At 37.3% G+C, this 25,552-nt stretch overlaps 1 protein-coding gene across 1 annotated transcript in view; it reads left to right on the forward strand.

The window, feature by feature from the left end:
- The first annotated feature begins 9,131 nt into the window (after nucleotides 1-9,131).
- The window catches only part of LRRK2 (leucine rich repeat kinase 2), a 132,767-nt gene continuing 116,346 nt past the window's right edge, over nucleotides 9,132-25,552 (forward strand). Inside the window, exons 1-6 of the mRNA XM_076007179.1 lie at nucleotides 9,132-9,432; nucleotides 9,713-9,798; nucleotides 16,000-16,109; nucleotides 18,910-18,998; nucleotides 22,549-22,683; nucleotides 25,407-25,541. Of these exons, the coding sequence (XP_075863294.1) occupies nucleotides 9,282-9,432; nucleotides 9,713-9,798; nucleotides 16,000-16,109; nucleotides 18,910-18,998; nucleotides 22,549-22,683; nucleotides 25,407-25,541 (706 nt within the window). The 5' untranslated portion in view covers nucleotides 9,132-9,281. The remainder of the gene's footprint in view (nucleotides 9,433-9,712; nucleotides 9,799-15,999; nucleotides 16,110-18,909; nucleotides 18,999-22,548; nucleotides 22,684-25,406; nucleotides 25,542-25,552) is intronic.

Raw genomic sequence — 25,552 nt, forward strand, 5'->3', positions numbered from 1 at the left:
TTTTTGATCTTATCCTTCACTTTCCCCCCAAGTTCTTGTGGGGGTTGGGAACTCCCCTCTGCAGTTCCCATGCTCTGGGTGTCAAAAGCAACAGGGGTCTGTGGTGGAGAAGGTTATGCCAACATTCTCTGTGGTTTAATGTTCTTTTTCCTGGTGTGCAATAAAAGAGATACATTTTACAACTCTTGGTAGCAAGTTAAATTGTTTTTTAGCAGGATTGTTGCTTGGAGATTGGGAAGAAAAACTAATTTTGGGGAAAAGGTGACACTGTAATGTGGAGATAATAATAAGAGGCAAGAAGTAGATTCAGAAAGGCTTTTCTTAAGTGAAAAATAACACCTCCTTAGTATCCAAAATGTACCAGAAGACTAACTCCACTTTGTAAAACACTCATCTACTCCCATTCACAACTCACTGAGTGTGCCACAGTTGGATCTCAGAGCTCCCAACCGTGCAGAATTGTTCCCGGAAAGGTCACCACTGTTACCCAACCCTAAGGGCACTTTTCAGTCCTTCCTGCTCTTGACCTCACTGGTAAACACTTCCCCTTTTAAGTACTTGCCTCCATTCTCTCCTTTTCCCTCTCTCACCCCTCCTTGTACCTCCTGAGCCTCTTCTTCCTCTTTTACCTCTTACATTCCTGAGTCCCCTCTCTTTCTTCCTTTATAAGCTTAGATCTTTCCCTCTCTCCCATTGTAGCAATTACTGTGCTGTATTGCTTCTTCATTGTTTGAATCTCTGCCTCACTAGATTGTTAGTGTTAGCTACTTCAGGTTAAAGACTGGGTCTTCTGGGTCCCCAACACACAGAGCAGAGACCACAGACAGTAGGTACATAGTAGTTGTTGACTTAATAACTAAATATCCTGGGGGATGCTTGTTTTCATAGTCCAAGTGTGCCTTCTTATTATTTAATAATTTTAAACAGTACTCAAAACTAATTAAACCATCAAATTTTTAAATACTTTAGATAGATAGATGTATGCTTCTAATAATAGGTGTAATTAAAATCATCCACTTGGGATAGTAAAAAATACATCTGAATTTTCCAGAAACTCTAGAACTCTAGTACCAATGTTGAAGGATATGATACACACACACACACACACACACACACACACACACGCATATTTTCATTTGGAAAATAAGCATGTATGTGCTTTTATTTTATAGCTGTCTTTGGTAGGGATATGAAACTATGTTCTAAAGATATCTTGTAATTATTGACTTGAAAAGGCAATGTTTTTGCAAAATGAAATTTCAAGTTACTTTTTTTCCTATAAAGAAATATAATAAAAGGTTTATCATTTTATTATTCTTAATATTATTAAGGTTTATCATTTTATTTTTCTTAATATTATTTTATCAGTAGAGGTTAAATACCATGAGTACTCATTTTATGTAATTTAATCCAATAACTATTTCTTTTTTAAATCTTAAGGTGTACAAATATTTTAGGTAGGTATTGCTTTTGTAATGCTTGAGTCCCAGCTATAGATGTGCCAATAAATATTTCTTGATTACCTGTAATACGCCCAGTAACATAAAGCAATGATCTATTCTGGATGAAATAAACATGGATCATTTTCAATTTTTATTTCTCTCCAATACACTAAATATAATATACACGTGTGCTTTTAAAACTTTTAAACTAGAATATAATATTGACATGCAATTTTGGGAGGCTGGTTTTCTGAGGAAACCAACCATGAAGAATGGATGCCCGCTGTTCTAATCTCAGAGTGACTCGGATTTGACTTTAATGAGAGATTATTTCAATTGATATGAGGAGAATATCATACCACAGGGCAGGTGTAATTTTTGTCTCTGGTTCAGAAACCAGAAAAAAGTTGCTTTCAGTATATATAAGACATAGATGATAAAGGATAAGTGCAGGTTCGGTGATTAGATAGCTTCTCTCTGGTTTAATGAAACTCACCCGAGAACAGAATGATTGAAAAAAGTCTGGACTGGGAGGCTGAGAACCTGGTGTCACACAGTCCAGTTCTGCCTCTTAGTGATGACTTTGGAGAGATCATGTAAGTCTTCCAGTCTTCCATTCATGTCCATTCAGATATTCATCTAAGTAACAACTATTCATGGAATGGCTACTGAGTGCCAGGAACTCGTTTGGTGAGTAGGTATAGACAAAATCCAATTCTGTGTTTTCATGGAATTCACAGTGTACCCTTGAACAACACAAGTTTGAACTGCACAGGTCTGCTTATAAACCTTATATGTCTCTGTCAAGTGTCAGTCTGAAATGTCAGTTCTTACTGTTCTCCTGGCTGAAAAATGGCCAGACGCATCAAAGTAAGGCAAGCATGAAAATGAGGTTTATTGAGGAGAGAAAGATAAGATTATAGGGAAAGAACAAGATATAGGTTTACAGAGCATGATACATGTGCCACAGATGATGGATGACTGGACCCATTGTTGTAGCAAAGGAAGGGCACAAAAAGGGACTTGGTTATGTTCTGTGTTTTGCTTTATTTTATAGTGTCCAGATTGGGACCTGCTTAGAGGTTCAGATGTCACCATGGAACCACTTTGGACAGTTGGGAGTTGCATTACTACACATGCAGATGGCTCTAGGTCAATTTCCAGACCCTATTGTACCTATGCAGTTTGGCCCATGGGCTAGAAAGTCCTCTGCATTCTTTTACAGCTGGTGCACTAAGTTCTGTTTGGCAGATTTGTATGGTATTCCCTCCTCCCCCAGGCATGACAGTTGGTTGGGAGATTAAGGTGGGGCAGTACCAAGATGGGGGCAACAGCACCCACTTTCATCCCTAGGAGACCCGGAATCCTTTGCTAACTACCTAACACCTCTGCTTATATGGCTCCCCTTTCACTTCCTCCACCTCTTTCACCTCTGCCACCCCGAGACAGCAAGACCAAACTCTTCTCTTCCTCCTTCTTCTTAGCCTATTCAACATGAAGACAACAAGGATAGACCTTTATGATGATCCACTTCCCCTTAATGAATAGTAAATTATTTTTTCTTCCTCATAATTTTCTGAATAACATTTTCTTTTCTCTAGCATGCTTTCTTGTAAGAATAGAGTATATAATACACATAACATATGTGTATTATATACACATATTATACACATACTATGTGTATTATATAACACATAAAATATGTGTTAGTCTGACACAGAAAATGTCTGGTGCCGGTACGTGGCCGCTTACCACCTCCCCGTCACTCTGCATCTCTGCGGGCAAGCGTTGCATGTGGCCAGTTGGAGGGTACACTGCTGGGGCCAGGCCCTGTGGCAGAGAGGTACTTGAGGCCCGTGTGCGGGAACATCCCCTACCCCGCGTGCCACTGGGGGCCTGTGTGCCTGAACGTCCCCCTGCCACCGCCTGTTTCCAGCCACGCTGCTTGCGTGATCCTGATTGGGTAATTTTTGAATCCCACTGGTTTTGATTGGATGTTAAAGCTTGTTGTTGATTGGATGTTAAAGCTTGTAGTTGATTGGACACTTTTTGAGCCCTACCAAGGGTATAAAAGCAGGAGGAGAACAAGGAAGGGGGAGCAGAAGATCAGAAGACAGGAAGAGAGCTGTAACACTAGGTGTGCTGAGCCTGCCAGAGGAATAAATGCTGTTTTCCAACTCTTCGTGTGTGGCTCGGTTCTTTCCCAGTCAAGAGCTGTAACACTAGCTGTACACACTGCTGTAACAAGTCCACTGTTTATGTCATCAGCAGAGTTTCTGGTCAACAGTAGGCTATTAGTAGTTAAACAGGGGATTCAAAAGGATTTTTGTAGTGAGTTGGTACCCCTAACCCCTTGTGTTGTTCAAGGGTCAAAAGTATTTCTAAGAACCAGGCTATTTAGTTGGGTTGTTGTTTGTGGGCTATGTGGACTTTTGTGTTATAGTATATCCCCAAGGTGTCCCCACTGGAATTCAGTTTGGATTTTCCTATTTTGCTAGTGCCATATAAAATATTTTTACCTTATATTTATTAGAGTGCTATGTTATGGTCATATTTGCCAAATAAGTTTTCTACTGTTAAAGTAAAAGATTGTATTTTATAGTTCTCTTTAATTTTTTTATTATAATTTTCTGTGGAAAATTTGAAAATACAGAAAAATAGAAAGACCATAAAAATTACCCCTAATTTTATCACTCAATATGAATCACTGCTATGTTTGTGTATTACTTACTTTCACTAGTTTTGTCAGGCATGCACTTTTTTGGATGTCTTTGCAAAATTTTAACCAAAATTCTTAAATTTTATGACATAATTTTTCACATATATTATGCATATTTTATTATTTCCTCAAAATAAACTCCCATATAAATTTCAAGGACTTCTTTGCTAATTTGGTGAATAAAAGAATTAATATGTTGTTTTGAGTGCCATTATAGTTGAACATGTGTTTAATTATTTTTATTATGAAATAAGTTAGAAATACAGAATATGGATAATATAATGAACACTGAACACTTATGTACCCCACAGCAAGTGTAAGGAAAAAAAGTTACAGATACAAGTGTAGCTTGCAAAATATTCTTCTTGAATGCATTTCTTCCTTTTTCTTCCCAGTGGTAAACAGTAGCTAGAATTTGGTAGATATTATTCCTATGCATAATATTTATACCTTTAAGATATATATATATATCCCTAAGGTATGTAAAACCTTGCATATTTATAGAATTAGTGTATTGATATCATACTACAAGGTGTTCCAAAAGTTGCCATACCTAGGGAAAATGGGAAATTGTGGCTAAATGTACCTTTATTACAAAATATTCATTATAAAATTTTACAAATTTTTTCCTTTGTAGTCTCCATACTTTTTGTGACTTTTGGGACACCCTGTATATATGTATATTACTGCAACTTTTACAAAAATCTCAGCATTATATTTTCTTGCTATTTAGACATATTGATACATGGAACTCTAGTTCAATATTTTTCACAGATTTATACAAGTCCATTATATGAATATATGCTCTTTAAACGTTGATGAATATTCAAAGGATCTGCATTTTCATTGTAAGCAAAAATATGCTGCACTGAGCAGTCTTACACAAACATCCTCGGGTTCTATATATGAGAGTATCTCTAAGGAATATCCTTAGAGTGAAAATGTCAGGTTATAGGATGGACACACGTTCAACTTTGTTAGATATTGCAGTATTGCTCTCTAAAGTAATTGCTATGATTATACTCTCGCCGGTACTGTGCAAGTATTCTAGTTGTTCCACATCCCAGACAATAATTGTTATTATCAAACTTTAAAGTTTTGGTTAATCTTAGGGGTGTGAATTGGTATCTCATTATGGCTTTAATGAGCATTTCCTTGAATACTTGTGGAGTTGAGCATCTTCTGATAGGTTTATTAGTTTTATTGGCATTTCCTCTTCTGTAAATTATCTTTTATATCTTTTACTCATGTAAAAACTAGGCTACTTGTCTTTTCCTTTATGATTTGTGGTAGTTCTTTTATATATTATTAATTTTTGTTGGTTTTATGCACTATAAAAATCTTCAAGGATATGGTTATCTTTTAACTTTAATAATAGAATCTTTTGCGTACTTAGTTTTAAATTTTAATGTCTCTGAATTTATTAATTTTTTTCCTTTATGGACTGTGATTTTTATGACTTATCTTTCCCTACTTTAATATCAGAAAGACAGTTCCTATATTTTTTCCAAAAATTTTAGTTTCATTTTTCATAAAAAAATGTTCAATCCATGTTGCATTTATTTTTGCACAAGGATATCATTTGATGCTTTTTCCACAACCAGTGGTCTCAGATTCGATTATCCTATTTATTGTCTTTTTTCTTCCCTCTGATACATAATGCAACATTTCTCATATATCATTTCCATATTTGTAAGAGTGTGTTTCTGAGCTCTTTATATTCTTTCACTGCCCATTTTGTATAGCTGTGTCAATAACCTGCTGATTAATTTCTATAGCTTCATAATGACATGATGCTGCATATGTTGTGCAAGTGGTGTCCTGCGTAAGGATTCCAGGATGAAGAAATTCGTGGAAATCCAAATCCTACTTAGTACAACTTGATCTAAGGCTGTGTCTGCTTGGAAAGAGGGGCACATTTATCTAAATCACAGGAAGACGTTGCTAGCTAGGTAAAATATGTGCTTTCAGGTTATATCCTCTCCCTCTTCCCAGGGGCACATTTTATTCCTCTGGGAAATTGATAGACAAAGGCTAGCACATGCCCTGAATCAATGTCCAGTTGGATAACTCTTCCACTTTCTTCTTCTTCAAAGTGTCTGGGGTATTCTAGGCCCCTTTGATCTTGCTGAAATCTATATGAATCTTGCTGAGAACTGCATTACTCTTGTATTGTTTTTTTTAAAACTTTGTGGAGAATTGCCATCTTTTTGATATTTAATCTTCCCATTAATTAATATGGAATATCCATTTATTTATTCCTTTTTAATGCCTTTTAATATAGAGCCATAGTTTCTTCATAAAGGCTTTGTTAATATTTTATTTATTCCCAAGTTTTCTCTATCTTTCTTATTGTCATTACAAACATTACCCCCCACAACTGCATTTTACAACAGTTACTGATGTATATGAACACAATTTTTATATAATGATGAACTTTTTTTATTTAATAGTTATTGTTCATTCACAGTGAGTTTCCTGTTTAAAACCTTAATCTATTTTTTTCTGGCATGTCGGCCCCCTTCCCCCAGTAATTTGTAAGAACTTTTGAAAGATGAAGGCTAATTATATTTTTGTCATATATATTACAACTTTTTTTTTTCCCAGTTTGCTATTTGTCTCTTAGTTTTTTGTATGGGCATTTTTCTTTGACTGCAGAAAACTTAAATTTTATGAAGTCACATGTATCAATCTTCTCTGGTTTCTTTCTTTGTTTTTGTGCTTCCTCATCCAAGATTAAATAACAATTTATATTTTCTTTTTAAAGTTATTTTTATTTAACTTTTTAATCCATCTGGAGTTTGTTTGGGTGTTTGCTGTAATTAGTAATGTGAGTTTTATTTTTTCTTTTCGGGAAGTTAGCCAAATGTTCCAACACCATTTTATTCTCCACTGAACACTGCCTTGGTCATGAATCTGTGCCTGTAGTCTTCATTTTCAGTCTTGTTAACTACCTGAAGAGCTGGTAAGTCTTGGGATTTTAGTTAATTAATTAAATATTTGTGAATGCTAAGAGTATACTTTGCCCTTCCACTGCAGTAGTTCATGGGAGAATGCTTCCAACAGGGAACTCATATTCCCACATTGCCTACCCACAGTCTGGCTAATAAAGAGTAGACAATAAATAAGCAATAGATGAATGAATAAATTAAGGAAATTAGGAGACTTTTAAAATTTAGTTTTACCTTTTTTTGGAAGGGACATAGGTACAATTTCGTGCAAGGTGGTAATCCAGTAGACTGGGAAAGAAGAAACTGATGCAGAGGAACAGGAAGGAAGCCATGAGGGGGAGAATTCCTAGGAACATTTCAGACATTGAGCAGTCAGAAGTTGAAGCAAGTTCAGAAACTACTTAGAAAAGGATATATGGTAGGTCTGATAAAGGTTATAAGATTGGGAGAGCTTTTTCTCCCCCATTATGGGAAATTTTTATACAGAGAGAATAGTCTTATACAACTAGACCACATGAACTTAGCACTTACCTTTAGCAATTAACAATTCAAAAGTTGTTATTTTATCTCTACCTCTACCCATTTCACTTTTCTCCCCAGCATTGGATTACTGTGAATCAAATCCTAACCATTTTATCATTTCAACTGTAAATATTTTAGCATGTCTCTGTAAAAGATAAAGACTCAACATGACATATTTACAATAGCCAGGTTGAGTCAGAACTTGCTTTCTTACGACCCTAATGTGTTAAGGAAGCCTAACCTCAAAGTGGTGGAGTGTGAAGAACCTTCGATCTGGTGTTAGATCTAGCTGAGTTTAAGTCCTGGCTCTCCACTTCCCACCTGTGTGACTCCAGAAAGGCCATCACTTATCAACTCCAAAATCTCAATTTTCTCACTAGTGAAAGAAGGATACATAGCAGCAGTCTTATCCATTTCAGAATTGTCATCGGGATGAGATAACAGATGTGGAAAAAAAATCTAAAATTGTGAAATACTAACTTCAGTTCAATCCTCTCATTTGTAAATGACATTGAGGACCGATCATCTGAAGGCAATAGATCAACTCTGCCCAGCCTTGTCTACCTAGTTCTTCTTACTGAGGCTTCTCTTCCTGAAAAACACATCACTTTGGTACTTCTTTTTTTTAACTTTAGGTTTATAGACACCCATACTCATATGTAATCCTGAACACCAAAAGAACAATATTTAGGTTTGCTTCTTTCACCTTTTCACCTTTCATTTCATATACCCTATCCTTTTCTTAATTCTAACAGGGGAGAGAACTGATTACTTTTGTTGTGCCCCAACTATCAGGATCCTGCCTGGAGCAAACTCACATTTTCAAAAGTTCATTTAGTGGCCTTCTGGAGGAGACCAGAGCTTCCTCCCCTACAAACAGCAAAACAATCTCAGAAAAGACAGTTACTGGGCAAGTTTTAATTGCCAAACTCTCTCTCCATCCTTTGGGGGAAATTACTCATCTCCCTATAGGGGGAACTCTAAAGAGAATGTTTTCCTAAAAGGGGCCAACTGGGCGGTGTCCTCTTTTCCCAACGCCCTGATTTCTATTCTTAGATCTGGAGATAGGCGGCTTTCATTTTTTTCTCCTCCTGGTTCCCAGACTGCAGGAGCCCCCGCGTGGCGGCGGGTCGCGCGGCGTGGCCGGCCGGGGGCAGCCTGCTCCGGGCCACTGCGGGACTCGGGCCTGGGGACTCGGCGCGGTCCGCTGAGTCCGGTTCTCCCCGCGCGACTCCGCGGGGACTGGAATCTGGTCCCCGGAGGCGGCGCCCGCCGGGGGTCGGGTCTCGGCGGGCCTGGGGCCCGGGTCACGGCCCACCCCGGGCCGGGCCCGCTCCGGCCGCCCCTCCGTCGCCGCCGCGGTGCAGCGCGGCCCGTCGCCCCCGGCGGAGCCTGCACAGGCCACTGGGCTCGTTTGTGGGGCCTGGGTGGGGGAGGAGGAAGCCCAGGAGGAGGAGGAGGAGGGCTCGGGGGAGCGAGGAGGGAGGGCGGCGCAGGGCGGGGAGCCGCCGCCTTCCTCTTAAGCAGGCGGGAGCGGGCGGGCGGCGCCGGCTGCGGCACGAGCTGCGGTCCCGCCCGCGGTGACCCGCGCCCGCCCGGCCGCGCGCGTTCGTGCTGGGAGGGCCGGCGCTTGGAGCAGGGGCCACCATGGCCAGTGGCAGCTGCCGGGGGTGCGAGGAGGAGGAGGAAACTCTGAAGAAGTTGATAGTCAGGCTGAACAATGTCCAGGAAGGAAAACAGATAGAGACGCTGGTCCAAATCCTGGAGGATCTGCTGGTGTTCACTTACGCCGACCACGGTAACCATCTGCCAGGAAACTGTTCCTGCGTCCCCCCCCCCCCCGCCTCGACCTCCCCACCGCGGCAAACTTTTCTCCCTGCACTTGGGAGCTGCCCCAAACCGGACTCCTGAGAAGCCAAGCAGACTCCCTTCTCCTACCCCTAGGGCAGAAAGGGGCTGAGAATTCCGGGAAGATCTCGAGCTCACCCCCTTTTTACTTTTCTCCCCTTTTCAGACCCCTACAAGGGGTGCCGCGGATCATAACTTTGTTTCTGTCCCCCCAACCCTTTCTTTTCCAGCCTCCAAGTTATTTCAAGGCAAACATGTCCACGTGCCTCTGTTGATCATCTTGGACTCGTATATGAGAGTGGCCAGCGTGCAGCAGGTAAAGGACGTGTTTTCACTTCACTGGTCCCCCCTCCCCTTTGGAAAGACACGTTTTTCTGTCAATGTTTTATACCCGGAGTTCTTGGTTATCCCTGAGATTGCATTTGGTGAACTGCTGACTGTGATTTTAAGCTGGAAGCATTGTCAAATCATTAGCCAGCGTTCGTGGGATCAAGGGCCCGCTGCATGTCCCCTGACTGTCTCTCAGAAACAACTTTATATAAAACGGACTGACAGAATATGGATGGTGGCAGGAAGGGAGTAAAAACGGGTTGAGGTTTTAGTTCTGCTATTGGCAGGATGAGTTCATTAGTGTTTAGATAGGACTATTCTAAGACTCTTCCCAATGTACAATGTCCTACATATGACAGTATTGTGAATAGTTTGGGAAAAGGAAATAATTACCAGTGATAAAACACAATTAAGTGACTGGCAAACTCTCATAAGTTTCAGCTTGTTGGTTTTAATTTGAAGACAGATTTCGAGTATCTGAGAGAAGTGATGTCTTACGATTCTCCTATATGTTTAAATTTATACATTGCAACTATTGTCCTGTAAAATAAATGTAAAAGTGAAATTTTTAGAATCGGTACCATAGAAAACCCAGAAATCTGCTAAGTATCTTGGACATATTAAAAAAGGAGCCCTGAGATGATAATTAAATGATATACAGTCAAAACAAAATTACTGCCCAAGGTGTTAACTTCCTCTGGAGCCTTTTGAGATTTGGGGAACTGATACCAGTTTTGTCATCTGTATGTTAAGTCAGGCAGTAATTGGACTTTGAACTCTGTGGAGGTGCTAGACAGATTTAAGAATGATTTCGATCTCTAAATTGGTGTATGTCTATTGTTATCTTTATACTTAATCACTGTATCTAGCTGTATCTAATCTGGGTAAACCATATATCTAACTTCTTTTTTATATAAGGACATTTATATCTGGAATAAGTATTTTAATTTTTCTTTAACTGAAATACTTTCCACCTGACTGTTGGTTTTCAGGCTATTATCAAACCAAAACAAGAAAAGATGGAGGCATAGTAAAGATGCTGTTCATTTTAGCACTCAAAGTCTGAATTTTGCCTGTGAACTATGATCACTTTTTAGGCATTGGCCTATTATGCTTGCTGGTCTCCACCCACAACCTCCCTTCCTATGTGCCTCCGCTTTGGTGTTCAAAAGTGCCTGATTCTGGCTGCCTCCATTCCCTGGTCTCTGTGCTTGGTAGAGTTGATACCAGCCAGGACAATTGGACCCTGAGCAGGCTTTGGTCTGCAGGACCCAGAGGAGACAGTGGTGGCCTTGAGGACCCAAAGGAGCTTAGAACATACCCACCACCTAATTCTTAATTTTAGAAACTTCCCAAGCCTGGGCACACTTGTTTGGAGTAGTTGTGAATGTTACTCAATAACTTTGCCCAAAAGTACCAGAGGCAAAGTATGTTGGAAAATAAGGAATAGTCTTTTTTAAAAATTATTAGGCTGGGCATGGTGGCTCATGCCTATAATCCTAGCACTTTGGGAGGCTGAGAGGCAGGATTGCTGAGGCCAGGAGTTCGAGACCAGCCTGGGCAATAGTGAGATTCCATTTGTACAAAAAATTTTTAAAAAGTAGCTGGGCATGGTGGCACACATATGTAGTCTTGGCTAATTGGGAGGCTGAGTCAGGAACGTCCCTTGAACCCAGGAGTTTGAAGTTGCAATGAGCTATGATGACACCACCACACTCTAACCAGGGCAACAGAGTGAGACCCTGTCTCAAAAAAACAAAAACAAAAACAAAAACACACAAAAAACCCCAAATACACCTAAGCTAAAATAAAAAATTAAAATAAAAAAATTAATTCATTTGGGGAGGGGAGGGTATATCATAGTTGTATGTATTTTGGGGATACAAGTGATATTTTGATGTATACATGTGTAATAAACAAATCATGGTATTTGGGATATCCATTACCTCAAACATTTATCATTGTATTGGGAACATTACAATTTTTCTTTATAGCCATTTTAAAAAATATAATAAATTATTTTTAGCTATAATTACTGTACTATCAAATACTAGAATTTATTTCTCTTAACTGTATTTTTGTACCCATGAACTAACTGCTCTTCATCTCCCCTTTCTCCTTCCATTCCCAGCCTCTGGTAACCACCATTTTATTTTCTACCTCCATAACTTTTTTAGTTCCTGCATATGAGTGAGAACATGGGATATTTGTCTTTCTGTTCCTGGCTTATTTTGCTTAACACAATGATCTCTAGTTCCATTCATGTTGCTGCAAATGGCAGGATTTCATTCTTTTTTATGGCTGAGTAATATTCCATTATATATATATATATATACATATATATATACACACACACACACACACACGCACATATATATATATATATATCTCACATTTTCTTTATCCATTCATCTCTTGACAGACACTTAGATTGATTCCATATCTTGGCTATTGTGAATAGTGCTGCAGTATACATGGGAGTTCAGATAGCTCTTTGATATAATGATTTCCTTTCTTTTGCATATATACTCAGTAGTGGAATTGCTGGATGATATGTTAGTTCTATGTTTAGTTTTTTGAGGACACTCCATATTGTTTTCCATAATGGCTGTACTACTTTACATTCCCACTAACAGTGTAAAAGCATTCCCCTATCTCTGTATCCTCACTTGCATTTGTTATTTTTTGTCTTTTTGGTAATAACCATTCTAACTGGCGTGAGATGATATTTCATTGTGGTTTTGATTTGCATTTCCCTAATGATTAGTTATGAGCGTTTTTTTGATATACCTATTGGCTATTTGTACGTCTTCTTTTGACAGGTGTCTATTTGGGTCTTTTGCCCATTTTTTAATTGAATTATTCGTTTTATTATCATTGACTTGAGTTCCTTATATATTCTGGTTATTAATCTTTTGTAGGATGGATAGTTTGCAAATGTTTTCTCCCATTCTGTAGGTTGTCTCTTCACTTTGTTAATTGTTTCTTTTGTTGTACAGAGCTTTTAGCTTGATGTAATCCCTTTTGTCTATTTTTGCTTTTGTTGTCTTTTGAGGTCTTACCCAAAAAATCTTTGCCTAGACCAGTGTCCTGTAGTGTTTCCCCAATGTTTTTTTCTAGTAGTTTCATTGTTTAAGATATTACATTTAAGTCTTAATGCATTTGGGGTTGATTTTTGTATACAGTGAAAGATGGGGATCTAGTTTCCTTCTTCTGCCTGTGGATATCTAGTTTTCCCAGCACTGTTTATTAAAAAGACTGTCCCCAATGCATGTTCCTAGCACCTTTCTTGAAAATGAGTTGGCTGTAAGTGGGTGGATTTATGTCTAAGTTCTCTATTCTGTTATAGTGTTTTATATGAGGAATAGTCTTTTGATTTGTCAGTTTAATGGAATAGAATTATTAATTTTAGCACCATATGTGTATGTGTCTACAAGGGGCATTATTATGTATATTATAGCATCACTGGAATCTCATTGCCTTTTCAGAAATCTTACTTTGACTTTCATAGCTCAGTGAGAGTAAGTAGTTCATTGAGAATCACAGAGCTTATGACAGGGCCAAGATTCAAATCTTCACACACCTTCAAAATCCCTGTCATGATCCACTGGATGCTGAATTCACAAGCTTTTGTGCAAGCAAGTAAAAAGCACCAATAGTGTGGCCATGCTAGCTACCATGACATAATTTTTAATTATTACACTGTTGGCCTCATCAAAGGGATGTAGAAAGGGGTCTCTATACTAACATTTTAATACTTCACTGGAAAATAGGCTTTTTCTTCAAATTCATGTTATTGGTAATTACTCTAAGTATCGTTTAATGCTGTATAAATTGGATTAGCTGAAAGTGCTGAATTAAAAACTCTTAATGATGCATATAAACAGTTAAGGTAAATTATGCTTCAAAAATAAATATGAAGGTGTATTTTCAGAATTCATTTAACATAATATTCAAGACTCTGAATTTTTACTGTCAAGGTTTTTTTTTTAATTTTATTAATGATTCTTAGTAAATGACAGTTTTTAGAGCATTTGTAGTTAGGCAAGCTGTCTTATATTTTTCTTTTCCTGCCCATCATTATACTGTGCTCCTATATTTTACTTCTTTTTATTCACAAAGTTTCAACCTTTGAATAAGGGGAGTAGAATAAATGAAAGTGGCTAAAATTTTCTTTAATCCCTAGACTCTTTCCTATTGTGCATTAATTCGATGCTTGAGTTCATAGAATAATTATAATAAGGTAAAACTACCAATTTGATTGTATTGTAACTGTGCAGGACAGGAACCTTCTCTCTTTGGAAGATAAGCTTTTAATTGAATAGATTAATGGATCAATTGTTACCTCTGCTTTGCTGCTGGAGGTCCCATTTAATCATGGAAGTGACTGAGAGCTTAGCTTCCTGCATCTTTTTGCAAAGCAATTACGGGTGCTGTTGCTTCACCAACTAAAACAAGTTTCTTTTTTTTTTTTTTTCTTGAGTCATCCATACAGGTACAGAGATAAATTTAGCATCCTATGTGATTTCCCCCCCCACACCAAAAGCTGTTCAGAATATTATTTTCTTAAATAGTTGGGGGAAAAAATCTTAATGTATTTTATGAAAGCACAAAAATAGTCGGTTTCCATGACAGCTGGATTGTCAGCGTCTGTTCAGCTTACATGGAGGAGGATGTCCTACTTAAATAGTATAGGAAGGAATAACTGTCAGAAATTGCTGCCTTTTAAAGCAATTTGAAATTATGTAAAATGAAGTAATGACAAAATAAAGCAATTCATGTTTAATCTGGAAAAGATCCAGAAATGATATTGAAAAGAGATGTTCATATCTTTTTTATCTTTTTGAAATAGCCCTTGTTTACTCTTGTAACCAAGTAAGAAAATTGTACTGTTATTCTTTATTGGATACATATAACTTTCTCACTTTGTCATTCAATTCTTTGCAACATTCAACTCCACTTATGCATTCAGTCTTGTCCTGAAATAGCCTCCTCCCCCGTAGCAGTCTCCTTACCATATAGCATCCTACTCTGCTCACCACTCATCAGTTTCAGAGCATTCTTTTGAAATCTGGCTCAAGTTCTACCTCATCCATATAATATCCTCCTCTGAGTAATTCCAGCTCACAGTGAGTCTTATTTTCAGCATCTATATTATATTGGTATTTATCACACCTCATACATAACTTTTTCATTAATCTGTAGGTGCTACATATATATGTATTTTCTATTTTGTTTTTTCCTTTCTGTATCAAGTATAGTTCTATAGCGTAATAGAAAGAATTAAAGATCCTTTAAATTTAGAGAGGAATATATGGTAGGAAGAGTGGGTTAAATTTTATTATCGTCTCCAGTTTGAAATTGAGGCCTCAATTTTCTTGGGGGGTAAAAAGCAACTTATTCAAGTTGGCATCATGTGTAAACAGACTGAGTGAAGATATATTGAAAATGTATCAATGAGTCCATATTTCACTTGGAGATGTGAAAGAATCTAGGGACATCTCTAGACCTCATCAGTTTATATTTAAACATTCTAGAGAAATCTAGGGGTGGGGGCATTGAGGAGTTCTACCTCCTCTCTATATTATGGTGCCCTTTCTCTTTGTCCTGTAACAGATGTAGATTCAATCACTGGACAATGCCATTTCTCTTGCTGCTGTTCGAGCTCCACTACCCTGGGAGCAGTCATTCCAGATAACTTATACTTTGCCACTAAAATCTTCAACTCCCCTCAATTCTAATACACTTCATTGTTTCTTGCTATCAAAATCCTAAATTCAAAGAAATTCTGTCAGGTAGATACAACTTAAAAAGTACTGAGATCTAAGTATAGCCATTCTTGCATTCTGTAATCTTGGTATGCCTTCTAAAACTATTTTTTGTATTTATTTTATTATGTTTTATTTAGACAATAAGCATGTCTATGTCTTTCATCATTCAGAAGTGTTATAATTTTTGTGTATGCCCTTCTAGTATGACTTTTGGAGAAAGATGTATTCTAAGTATACTGGATGACTTGCTTTTTTTTTTTCTAGTAAGCATTTTAGGGTGTCATTTTATTTTAAAATAATTATTTAAAAATGATATAGTCACCTATTCCACTAAGAGTGAAGAGACTCTTGTTTGACTGAATATCTTCCATTAGCATCCTTTAAAAAATGTGAATATTTTTCTTTCTTGCATTTAGGTGGGTTGGTCACTTCTATGCAAATTAATAGAAATCTGCCCTGGTACAATGCAAAGTTTAATGGGACCCCAGGATATTGGAAATGATTGGGAAGTCCTTGGTGTTCACCAGTAAGTATGATAGACATGTAAAAACAAACTGCATTGATATTTACCTATGCAAATAACAACTTTTCCCATGATACATTATATTTTCAATCTGAGGCTACTCCGATAAAACTTTTTAAAATACAGGTGAGCTGCTATGGTTCATGTCTGTAATCCCAAGGCTTTGGGAAGCCATGGTAGGAGGATCACTTGAGGCCAGGCATTTGAGACCAGCCTGGGCAGCACATCAAGACCCCATCTCTATAGAAAGTTAAAAATTAGCTGAGCATGGTGGCACACACCTGTAGTCCTAGGTACTTGGGAGCCTGAGGCAGGATTGCTTGAACCCAGGAGTTTGAGGTTAATAATATAATTATAATTATACAATTGGTTAAGTTGTAGATTTTTGATGATTATTTATGAATTCAAACCAAGAAGAGTTTTTACTTTTTAATAGTAGAACTGATACAAACCACTAGCTCTTAAAAAACATGGGAACTGAAAAGTTAGTTCTGTAACTGTTAATTTAAAAGTTTATGCTGTACTGTCTCTAAATAGTACATTTATGTATATTCATACATACATATTTAGTGAGTTGAAACTATGGCTTTCAAAAGAAGAAAAAAGAGGAAATTACCTTCAGCACATCTGCAGCCAACTCTTGATAGCTAAAATATTTTAGCAGCTATGTTTTTGCAGTTTGCAGCATAATGATTTCTTAGATGAGACTACTTCCTTAGCCATAATTAATTAAGAAAACATTTTCTGAAGAAAAATGTGTTTCCGGGAAAACCCTTTTTGGATAACTCTTGTTTCTTGACATTTTAAAAATATATTCTGTCATTAACTTTAAGTCTTTTTTTATACCTAATGTGACTTTTCTCTACCACAGAGAAGAAAATTGTGAATAATTTTTGCTTCCAATTTTATTTTGCTTAAGAAAAACATAATTTGTGTAAAACTAAATTTTACATATTTGTATTATTGATCAGTATTAACTATAGCTATCAATTTAGATAAATTGGAGCTATGGGTTTTGTTCATGGGTGAACATACCTATGCTTATACATTTTTTAATTTTTGAAAAATATGTGTTGCTGTTCTTCAGTTTTCAGCATTAAAAGGGTATATTTTGAATAGAGCATATTTTCAATTAGTCTATGTTCTTTTCTCCAAACTAATCTTTGAGATTCTATGAGTCAGATGTAAAGTGTACAGCATTTAATGAGAAACTACCCCAAAATGTACCTGTAATTAAGAATTGTAGCTTTAAATGTCCTTTGGTTTGGTTGAGACTTTCCAAAATCTCCAAAGATGAGCCAGTCTGTAACCTAGGGAGTGTGGAAAACTCATCTAGTCATATTCTATTCTAACAGATGAACCAACTGTTAAAATTAAATAAGCATTTCTGTAGGAAATCGCCTTCATTTATTCTTTTATTCACTCGTTGATTCATTCATCTGTCCTCATTCATCACATGTTTATTATGCCCCTCCCGTAGGCCAGAAGCAATGCAGTTGTGAACCAGATAGACACACTGCTCTCTACAGTGGAGGTTCTGAGATCCCAGAAAAATTTTCCCAGCAAAATTTGTCCTAAAACCTATTTCCCTATATTTAAGGTCTTTCCTCCCTCCAAAGACTTTCCAATACTAAAGGAGGAATTTCTTCTGTTGTGATAAAGTTAGGAGCAGTAGGAATGGTATATGGGACCAGTTTCTTGAATCTAGATGAAGCTCTGGATGTTGTCAGCTCAGTCTTCTCCCAACAATGTAAAGCCAAACAATGCTGGGCAGAAGTAGGTTAAAGATTATATTTCAGAGTTGGTAACATAGTGATTAAAATCTCATGACTTTGGACTAATGAAATACTACTGATATGTTAGGTTCACTTTCCTTTTTTTTGAGACAGGGTCTTGCTCTGTTGCCAAGGCTGGAGTGCCGTGGAGTCAGCCTAGCCACAGCAACCTCAAACTCCTGGGCTCAAGTGATCCTCCTGCCTCAGCCTCCCAAGTATCCGGGACTACAGGCATGCACCATCATGCTTGGCCAATTTTTTTTTCTATTTGTAGCTGTCCAGCTAATTTTTTCTATTTTTAGTAGAGACAAGTCTTGCTCTTGCTCAGGCTGGTCTCGAACAACTGAGCTCAAGCCATCCTCCCACCTCGACCTCCCAGAGGTTCACTTTCTAATGTAAAATATTATTAATTTCTCTTTTAAAAATAGTAGCAGTCAATAATTTAAATAACTTAATGAATTCTTAATTTACATATATAAACTAACATCTTTATTACATCTCCCTATATTTTAATATATGGACATGTATAATATAATTCATAAGTTTACATCACATATAAAAAATGGGCTTGCCGTCCTGATGTATATAACTGTTCAAGATATTTTAGATATGAAGTTGGGTGAAAATAGTTAATAACTGAATTTGAATATTTAGTGGAAAATAGGAAGTACTTATAACTTTTCCAATTAGATTCATAATAGTTCCCTGTTAATTTTCTTTGTTTTTTTCCTCAACTTTATTGATGTATAGTTGACAATTAAAAATTGTTTATATTTAAGGTATACAATTGATGATTTGATATATGCATACACTGGAATATTCATCACAATAAAGCTAATTAAAATTCCCCATTAATTTTTATAAGCCTGGCTCAAATTTGTAGAAAGAAAAAAACCACATGAACTTCACTATAGAGTATTAAATACAAGACTGATAAAAATATAGATAAGGAAAAAAACAATATCTAAATAAGCAAACCTCTTAATATAATATTTTACATTTATCTTGATTTCTATTTTTAATTCCAGACTGATTCTTAAAATGCTAACAGTTCATAATGCCAGTATCAACCTGTCAACAATTGGGCTGAAGGCCTTAGATCTCCTCCTATCTTCAGGTAATACACATTTATGTTTTTCATGTTGACTGTAATTTAAAACAATATTTGATGTATATCAAATGTATTTTAATTTTTTTGTAGGATCATAATGTAACCTAAATATCAGCGATTTCCAAAGTTCTTTTTGTTTCCATCTTTCTCTATGCTTTGTATCTCAAAAATCTCATTCAATACCTTGGTTTTAATCAGTGCCTTATATACTACTCCTAAATTTCTATTTCTAGCCCCAGGTTTGCTCCCCAAACCTGGTCCTACATCTCACTTTCCCACTAGCTTGGTTGCCATTATTATATCTTTTTCCATATATATCTTTAATACACTTTCTATAACTATATGTTCTAAGGTGTGCCATAATAGTAATATTTTAAAAATATATATTATAGCATTACTCTTGAATGCTTCCTAGATGCTGAGCTTCATGTGTAAAATGCCTCACATTGCTTTTAAACACATAATCCTCAAAACACCCCCTGCGATAGGGATTTGATCTCAGTTTTCTAGGTGAGAAGCACTGCAGCACAGAGAGATTGCCTTAGCTACTGAGTGGTAGAACCAGGATCTGATTCCTCATGTCAGCTTCTTTGCCTGAGAAAACTTTTGCCTGGAGCATCCTGGACCCCTAAAAACAAGGAATCTTGATACGGTGCAGTAGTTGTGGTCACTGCTGTGATGGGTGCTTGCTGTTGTATAAGGTTTTGAGAAGAAAGGCTACTCACAGGGCAGCTAAGTTTGAAGGTCTAGGAGGAGTTTCCTTCCACGAAGGGGAGGGCATTTCAGATCAAGACAAATGTGGGTTCCAAGGCCTGGGAGGATAGCATGAGAGAGGCTGGACATGTGGGTAGGAAGGTTTTAAATGGTCTTATCAGCCGTGGTAACTGATTAAGACTCTGCAGGAGGAAGAGAAAGGAAGAAAGAGAGTGAAGACAGGGTGTGAAGGAAGAGGGATAGGAAAAACCAGAAGGTGCCCAGCATTTCACCACAGCCTTTTATTACCATATTTAATGGCATGTACTAGCTAGTCTCAACCATGATTCATTTTAATCCCATCTTTGGGAGGCTCTTTTTTTTTTTTTGGGTTCATTCTCCATTTGGCAATAGACAGAAAGATTAGGGTTTATAAATATGAAAAATCTCCCAACACTGGAATATACTGATGTCAGCGGCTTGCAGGTAGTCAGGAAGCTTGACATGTGTTTTGTAAAGACCAGTTCCATGTGATTTCTCCCATATAACATTCAGAATTTTGAGCTGTTAGGTAAGTTTTACATGTGTTTTAAAGTTCATTGCAGATACTTGGAGGTTAATTTGTGAATCATTTTTATTGTCTGGCTATTAGTTAGTTGATTTAATGGTTTATTGGGCACTTACTGTTGTGCTGGGTGCTGGAGAATCCTAAGACAACTGGCTAGGTGCTGTGACTCATACCTGTAATCCCAGAATTTGGGAAGGCTGAAGCAGGAGGATTACTTGAGGCTGGAAGTTCGAGACCAGCATGGGCAGCATATATGGCAAGACTCTGTCTCTACAAAAATCATCATAATAATAATTAGCCAAGTGTGGTGTGTGTGCCTATAATCTCAGCTACTTGTGAGGCTGAGGCAGGATTGCTTCGGCCCAGGAATTCAAGGTTACAGTGAGCTATGATTGTGCCACTGCACTCTAGCTTGAGCAACAGAATGAGCCCTTGTCTCTGAAAAAAGAAAAAAAAATTAAGAAGGGAAAAAAAGAATTCTAAGACAGGTGAAGCAAAACTCCTGTAATATAGATGTTCACTTTCAACACTGCTATCGAATGTAACGTTTTGCAGTGGTGGAAATGTTCTGTGTCTGTGTTGTTGTCCAATACCATAGCTAGGAGCCATGTGGCTATTGAACATGTGGAATGTGAGAAACTAAATTTTAATTTGATTTAATTTAAATTAACTTAAATTTCAGTTTAAATATCCACATGTGATTAGTGACAGCTGAATTGTATAGCATAAGCAGACAGATAAAAGCATTCAGAGAAATAATTACAATTTTACAAGGAAAGTATCATAACAGGTATGAAGAAAACTACCATAGGAATATAGAGGAGAGAGTTGTTAAACTTACTTGTAGGAGTTAAGAGCATGGACATGAACCACCTATATTTTAATTCAACTCTGCAACGTATCAGTTGCTGGACTTTGGGCAAAGTCACTTGAATCACTCAACCATTTTTTGCCTCAGTTTTCTGATCTCTAAAATAGAAGTTGCACTTCCCTCATAGGGTTGCAGTGGGGATCAAATGTGTGATAGTGAAGTTCTTCAAACAGTGTCTGGCATTATGTGCTGTAAAAGTGTTTACTGCTATAGTACTACCACTCCTATTCCAGTACTGTTATTTTTATTGACAGAATAGGTGTCATTTGTGTTATTTCTTGAATTATGTTTCATGTAGAAAACGGCAAGAGTATTTCCATACAGCTAGTGCAAGTGCACAGAGATATCAAAGAACATGTTTAGTGATGAGCAAAGGGTTCAGCATGTTTGCAGTGGAGTCAATGTGTGGAAGAACATGGGGCTGATGAGATATATGGACTGACATTTGTTTTGCGAAGGGCTCTGTTTGTCACACTAAGGCGTATGAGAAGGCCTTCAATGATCAGCAAGAGCTTTGCAAGACCACATTTGTGTTTTTGATATTTGTAATGTCAGGAATAAATTGTAATTTGTGTTTGTAATGTTGGGAATAAATTAATTGGGTAGATATTTGGACCAGTAAAGCAATTGAGCACTGTTTTTGTATTCTAGGTGTAAGATAATGAAGTCTTGAACACAGTAGGAGTGAAGGGGCCTTGTTTGAAAGGGAGTTTTCAAGATGTTTAGGAGGTAAACTTGAAGGACTTGGTAATGAGTTGATTCATTGTTTGAACAGAGAATGAGAAGAAAGAGGGAGGATGCAAGAAGGAAGATGACTTGGTAGTTTCTTGGGTAGCTGTTGGATGATGGTATCACTGATGGAGATAGGGAACAAGAATGGGCTAGGTTTGGGGCACCTGTGGAATATTCAGATGATGTTGTCTAAGTCGGGGATGTAAATATATTTCAGAAGTTTAGAGCAAGAAGTTTAGGCTAGAAGTATTGATTGGGAATCATAAAACTAGAGTACAGTGAATTGGGAATTTATCTCATTTAGAAACACTCTAGGGCAGGTGTCCTCAAGCTACGGCCCGCGGGCCACAGGCAGCCCACCGAGAACATTTATCTGGCCCGCACGGTGTTTTTGCCACCGCTGCCTGTCCTGTTTAGCAGTCAACTCGTCCCGGGCCCACAGTGCGCATGTGTGGAATGTGCGCTGCACTCTCCAACGGCCCTCCAACAGTCTGAGGGACAGTGAACTGGCCCCCTGTTTAAAAAGTTTGAGGACCCCTGCTCTAGTGCCTCAGAGCTCTCACATCTGGAGCAAATTAAGTGGTTTATAAAAAAGAAAAGTCTATAAACCATTCGTGGTGCTCATGTAAAAATTAACATATTGAATGTTCAAGCAACTATTTACTTGGGGTTTATTATTTTTTTCAAAATAGGTAAAATCACTTTGCTGATATTGGATGAAGAAAGTGATATTTTCATGTTAATTTTTGATGCCATGAACACATTTTCAGCTAATGACGAAATCCAGAAACTTGGATGCAAAACATTACATGTGCTCTTTGAAAGAGGTATTTAAAAATGTCAAATTCTTTATTTTGAAATATATATAAGAAAAAAGGGTTTATAATGTTAAAAGTAGAATATGATTATGATAAGAATAAGATGTCTAAGATTGTACTATTTATTAAGAAGTGGGAGTTGTCTGTCGAAGGTAAGTAATGGGGTTAATTCAGAAATATTGCTTGTTTTGGTGGAGCGAATTTCATTCATGGGTTATAAATCATGCAATTGGAATAGACTTTCTTCTATTGCCTAACAGGCGTAAGGTTTACTTTGAAAACTGGCTGTGTGGGTGTTATGAAAGAAAAAATAAAACTGTGAAGTCAAGCATAGGTTACATTTGGGTTGAGTCATCCCCAGAGATTTTAGAAGTGTCCCTTAGGAAAAAGACTAATGCATTTCATAGCTCCACACTGAGATTTTAGAAGTTGTTCAAGGCTCTGCATAAAGAACCAGGAGGCTTACAAAGTGTCCCTTAGGAAAAAGACTAATGCATTTCATAGCTTGACACTGAGATTGATAACAGAGATTAGTATGCAATTTTAGAGTTGGTCAGAACCTTTGTTTAGTCTTTCTGCTGACTTGATGAGAAAATGGGTCAGAGCAGGTGACATGAGCAACCTGCCTGAGGGAACATAGTTCAAAGAGCCCCTTTTGTTATCATTATGAGAACCAATTGTGCTGGGGGTTTAGGATAAGAATGATTTATGCCACCCTGTGTCAGTGTTAGTTTTCCTGTCTAATTTCTGGCAGTTTCAAGAATGGGATAGATTACCTAATACCGTTTAATTACCTGTCTCATTCCAGAAGAACTTTGAACAGATTATAGATAATTATAATACACGGAAAAAATGGGATGAGAAAACAGGTGAAGGGAAAATAATATGAAGCAAGGTTACATTTACTATGTACTTAAGATCCTGTATACTTGCAAAGGGGTAGGCCAGAAGGTTGGCTCTTTGCTTCCTATCTGGAACGATTAACGTTATTGGCTACAAAATTCTTAAGATAAAAGTAAATCCATTACTCAGGAGAAGCAATTGATCTCATGTGAGACCTGAGAAAATCTTCCCATGGGTTTCCCTGGATAAGATGGTCAAGTACACACATTTTGTAAGGATTACAAAGTTTATTTGAGTGACAGCGACAGAGTCAGAACAGCCTGGTCTTGGTACCCAGCTCTTTGATGATCAGACTTGGTGGAGGAGAAGAGAGTTCACTCTGAGTGAGGAATGGAAGAACTTCATGTCTTTCAGGCTATCTTCTGTAAATGTTATATCTTGCAACTAAGCTTTTGATAAGAATTGGGCATGATAAAGTTTGAGGTTTTATTGTCTTGCAAGCCCCGTAATCTTTTCTGTTGCAGTTCAGGGACACATTCTTATTCATGGAAGAAGGGCTGACATCACTCTCTCACCAGCATTGTTGGGTCCCTCCACATGGAGATGGACCAGGGCATGTTAAAAAGAAGATTCTAACTCAGTAGAAAGATCATCAGTACTGAGAGTATTATGATTATAAATGTATAGTAGAAAAATTTTTGACTTTTCCAGGAGTATCAAGTTTCCCAGGACACAGGGGCAACTATAAAGTTAATTTTCAAAATTTGAAAGTATACTGTGAACACTACTGTATAAAACAGGAAAGTTCCATGATATCCCTTGTTTGTCAGAAGAACATAACCAATTGTACATTATATTATAGGGCCAGATTGGCATAAAATTGAAACAAAATTAATGCAGCTCACAAAGAGTGCTACATTTTCAAACATTTTTGTTGTTGGTGCCATTCTCAAGCTAGATAAACCAGATTTTTACAACTTTTTTATTTTTTTTGAGATAGAGTCTTTCTCCATTGCCCAGGCTAGAGTGGTGGTGTCGTAATACCTCACAGCAACCTCAAACTCCTGAGCTCAAGGAATCCTCCTGTCTCAAACTCCCAAGTAGTTGAGACTACAGGCATTTACCACCATGCTTGGCTAATTTTTAAACTTTTTGTAGAGATGGGGGTCTGGCTACTGCCCAGGCTGGTCTCAAACTCCTAGGCTCAAGTGATCTTCCCACCCCAGCCTCCCAAAGTGGTAGGATTATAGGCATTAGCCACCGTGCTCAGCCTTTACAAATGTTTTTGAGGTTTTTGCCTAATAAAATGACTTCAAATGGAACTTGGTGACTTGAGCAAAAGACTTTAATTACAAAAATTAATGAAACATTTTGCTCTCTGATAGCAAACCATTGAGAGTATTTCAAAGTCTGATTGCTTGCCATTTGCTCAAGTTCACAACTCTTGACCTGACATATTAATATTTAGCTGAGCTGGCCTTCAACAGTCTACAATTAACTCCTGCCTTTTAAGTATTATAACATGTTCACTTCAAGTAGGCCATCTTTAGTAGTCACTGATCTGTTTTCTCTAGAATTTCCCAAATGAAATTATTTATAATGAGAACTTTTTAGAACTAATTTATAATGAGAACTTTTGGGTGACTAATACTCTTACATTTGAAAACATGGAGTAACTAATATAGGTAAAAATAAAATTATTTTAATCTCAATAGATTATTTTCCCATTATAAAATTCTTGGAATGGACTGTTTTTTTTATAGGAATTTATTTTCATTTAAGTATATTATATGTGATGTGTCCCGTGCCACTATTACAAAACATTATATTTTTTGAGTAAACTTTTATATCATCTTTAAACTTAACTATTCTTGTCTGTCATTTTTCAGTTTCAGAGGAGCAACTGACTGAATTTGTCGAGAACAAAGATTATATGATATTGTTAAGTGCATTAAAAAATTTTAAGGATGAAGAGGAAATTGTGTTTCACGTACTGCACTGTTTACATTCCCTAGCAATTCCTTGTAAGTAGCCT

This window comes from Microcebus murinus, chromosome 10 (assembly GCF_040939455.1).
Source record: "Microcebus murinus isolate Inina chromosome 10, M.murinus_Inina_mat1.0, whole genome shotgun sequence".
Lineage (NCBI taxonomy): Eukaryota > Metazoa > Chordata > Mammalia > Primates > Cheirogaleidae > Microcebus > Microcebus murinus.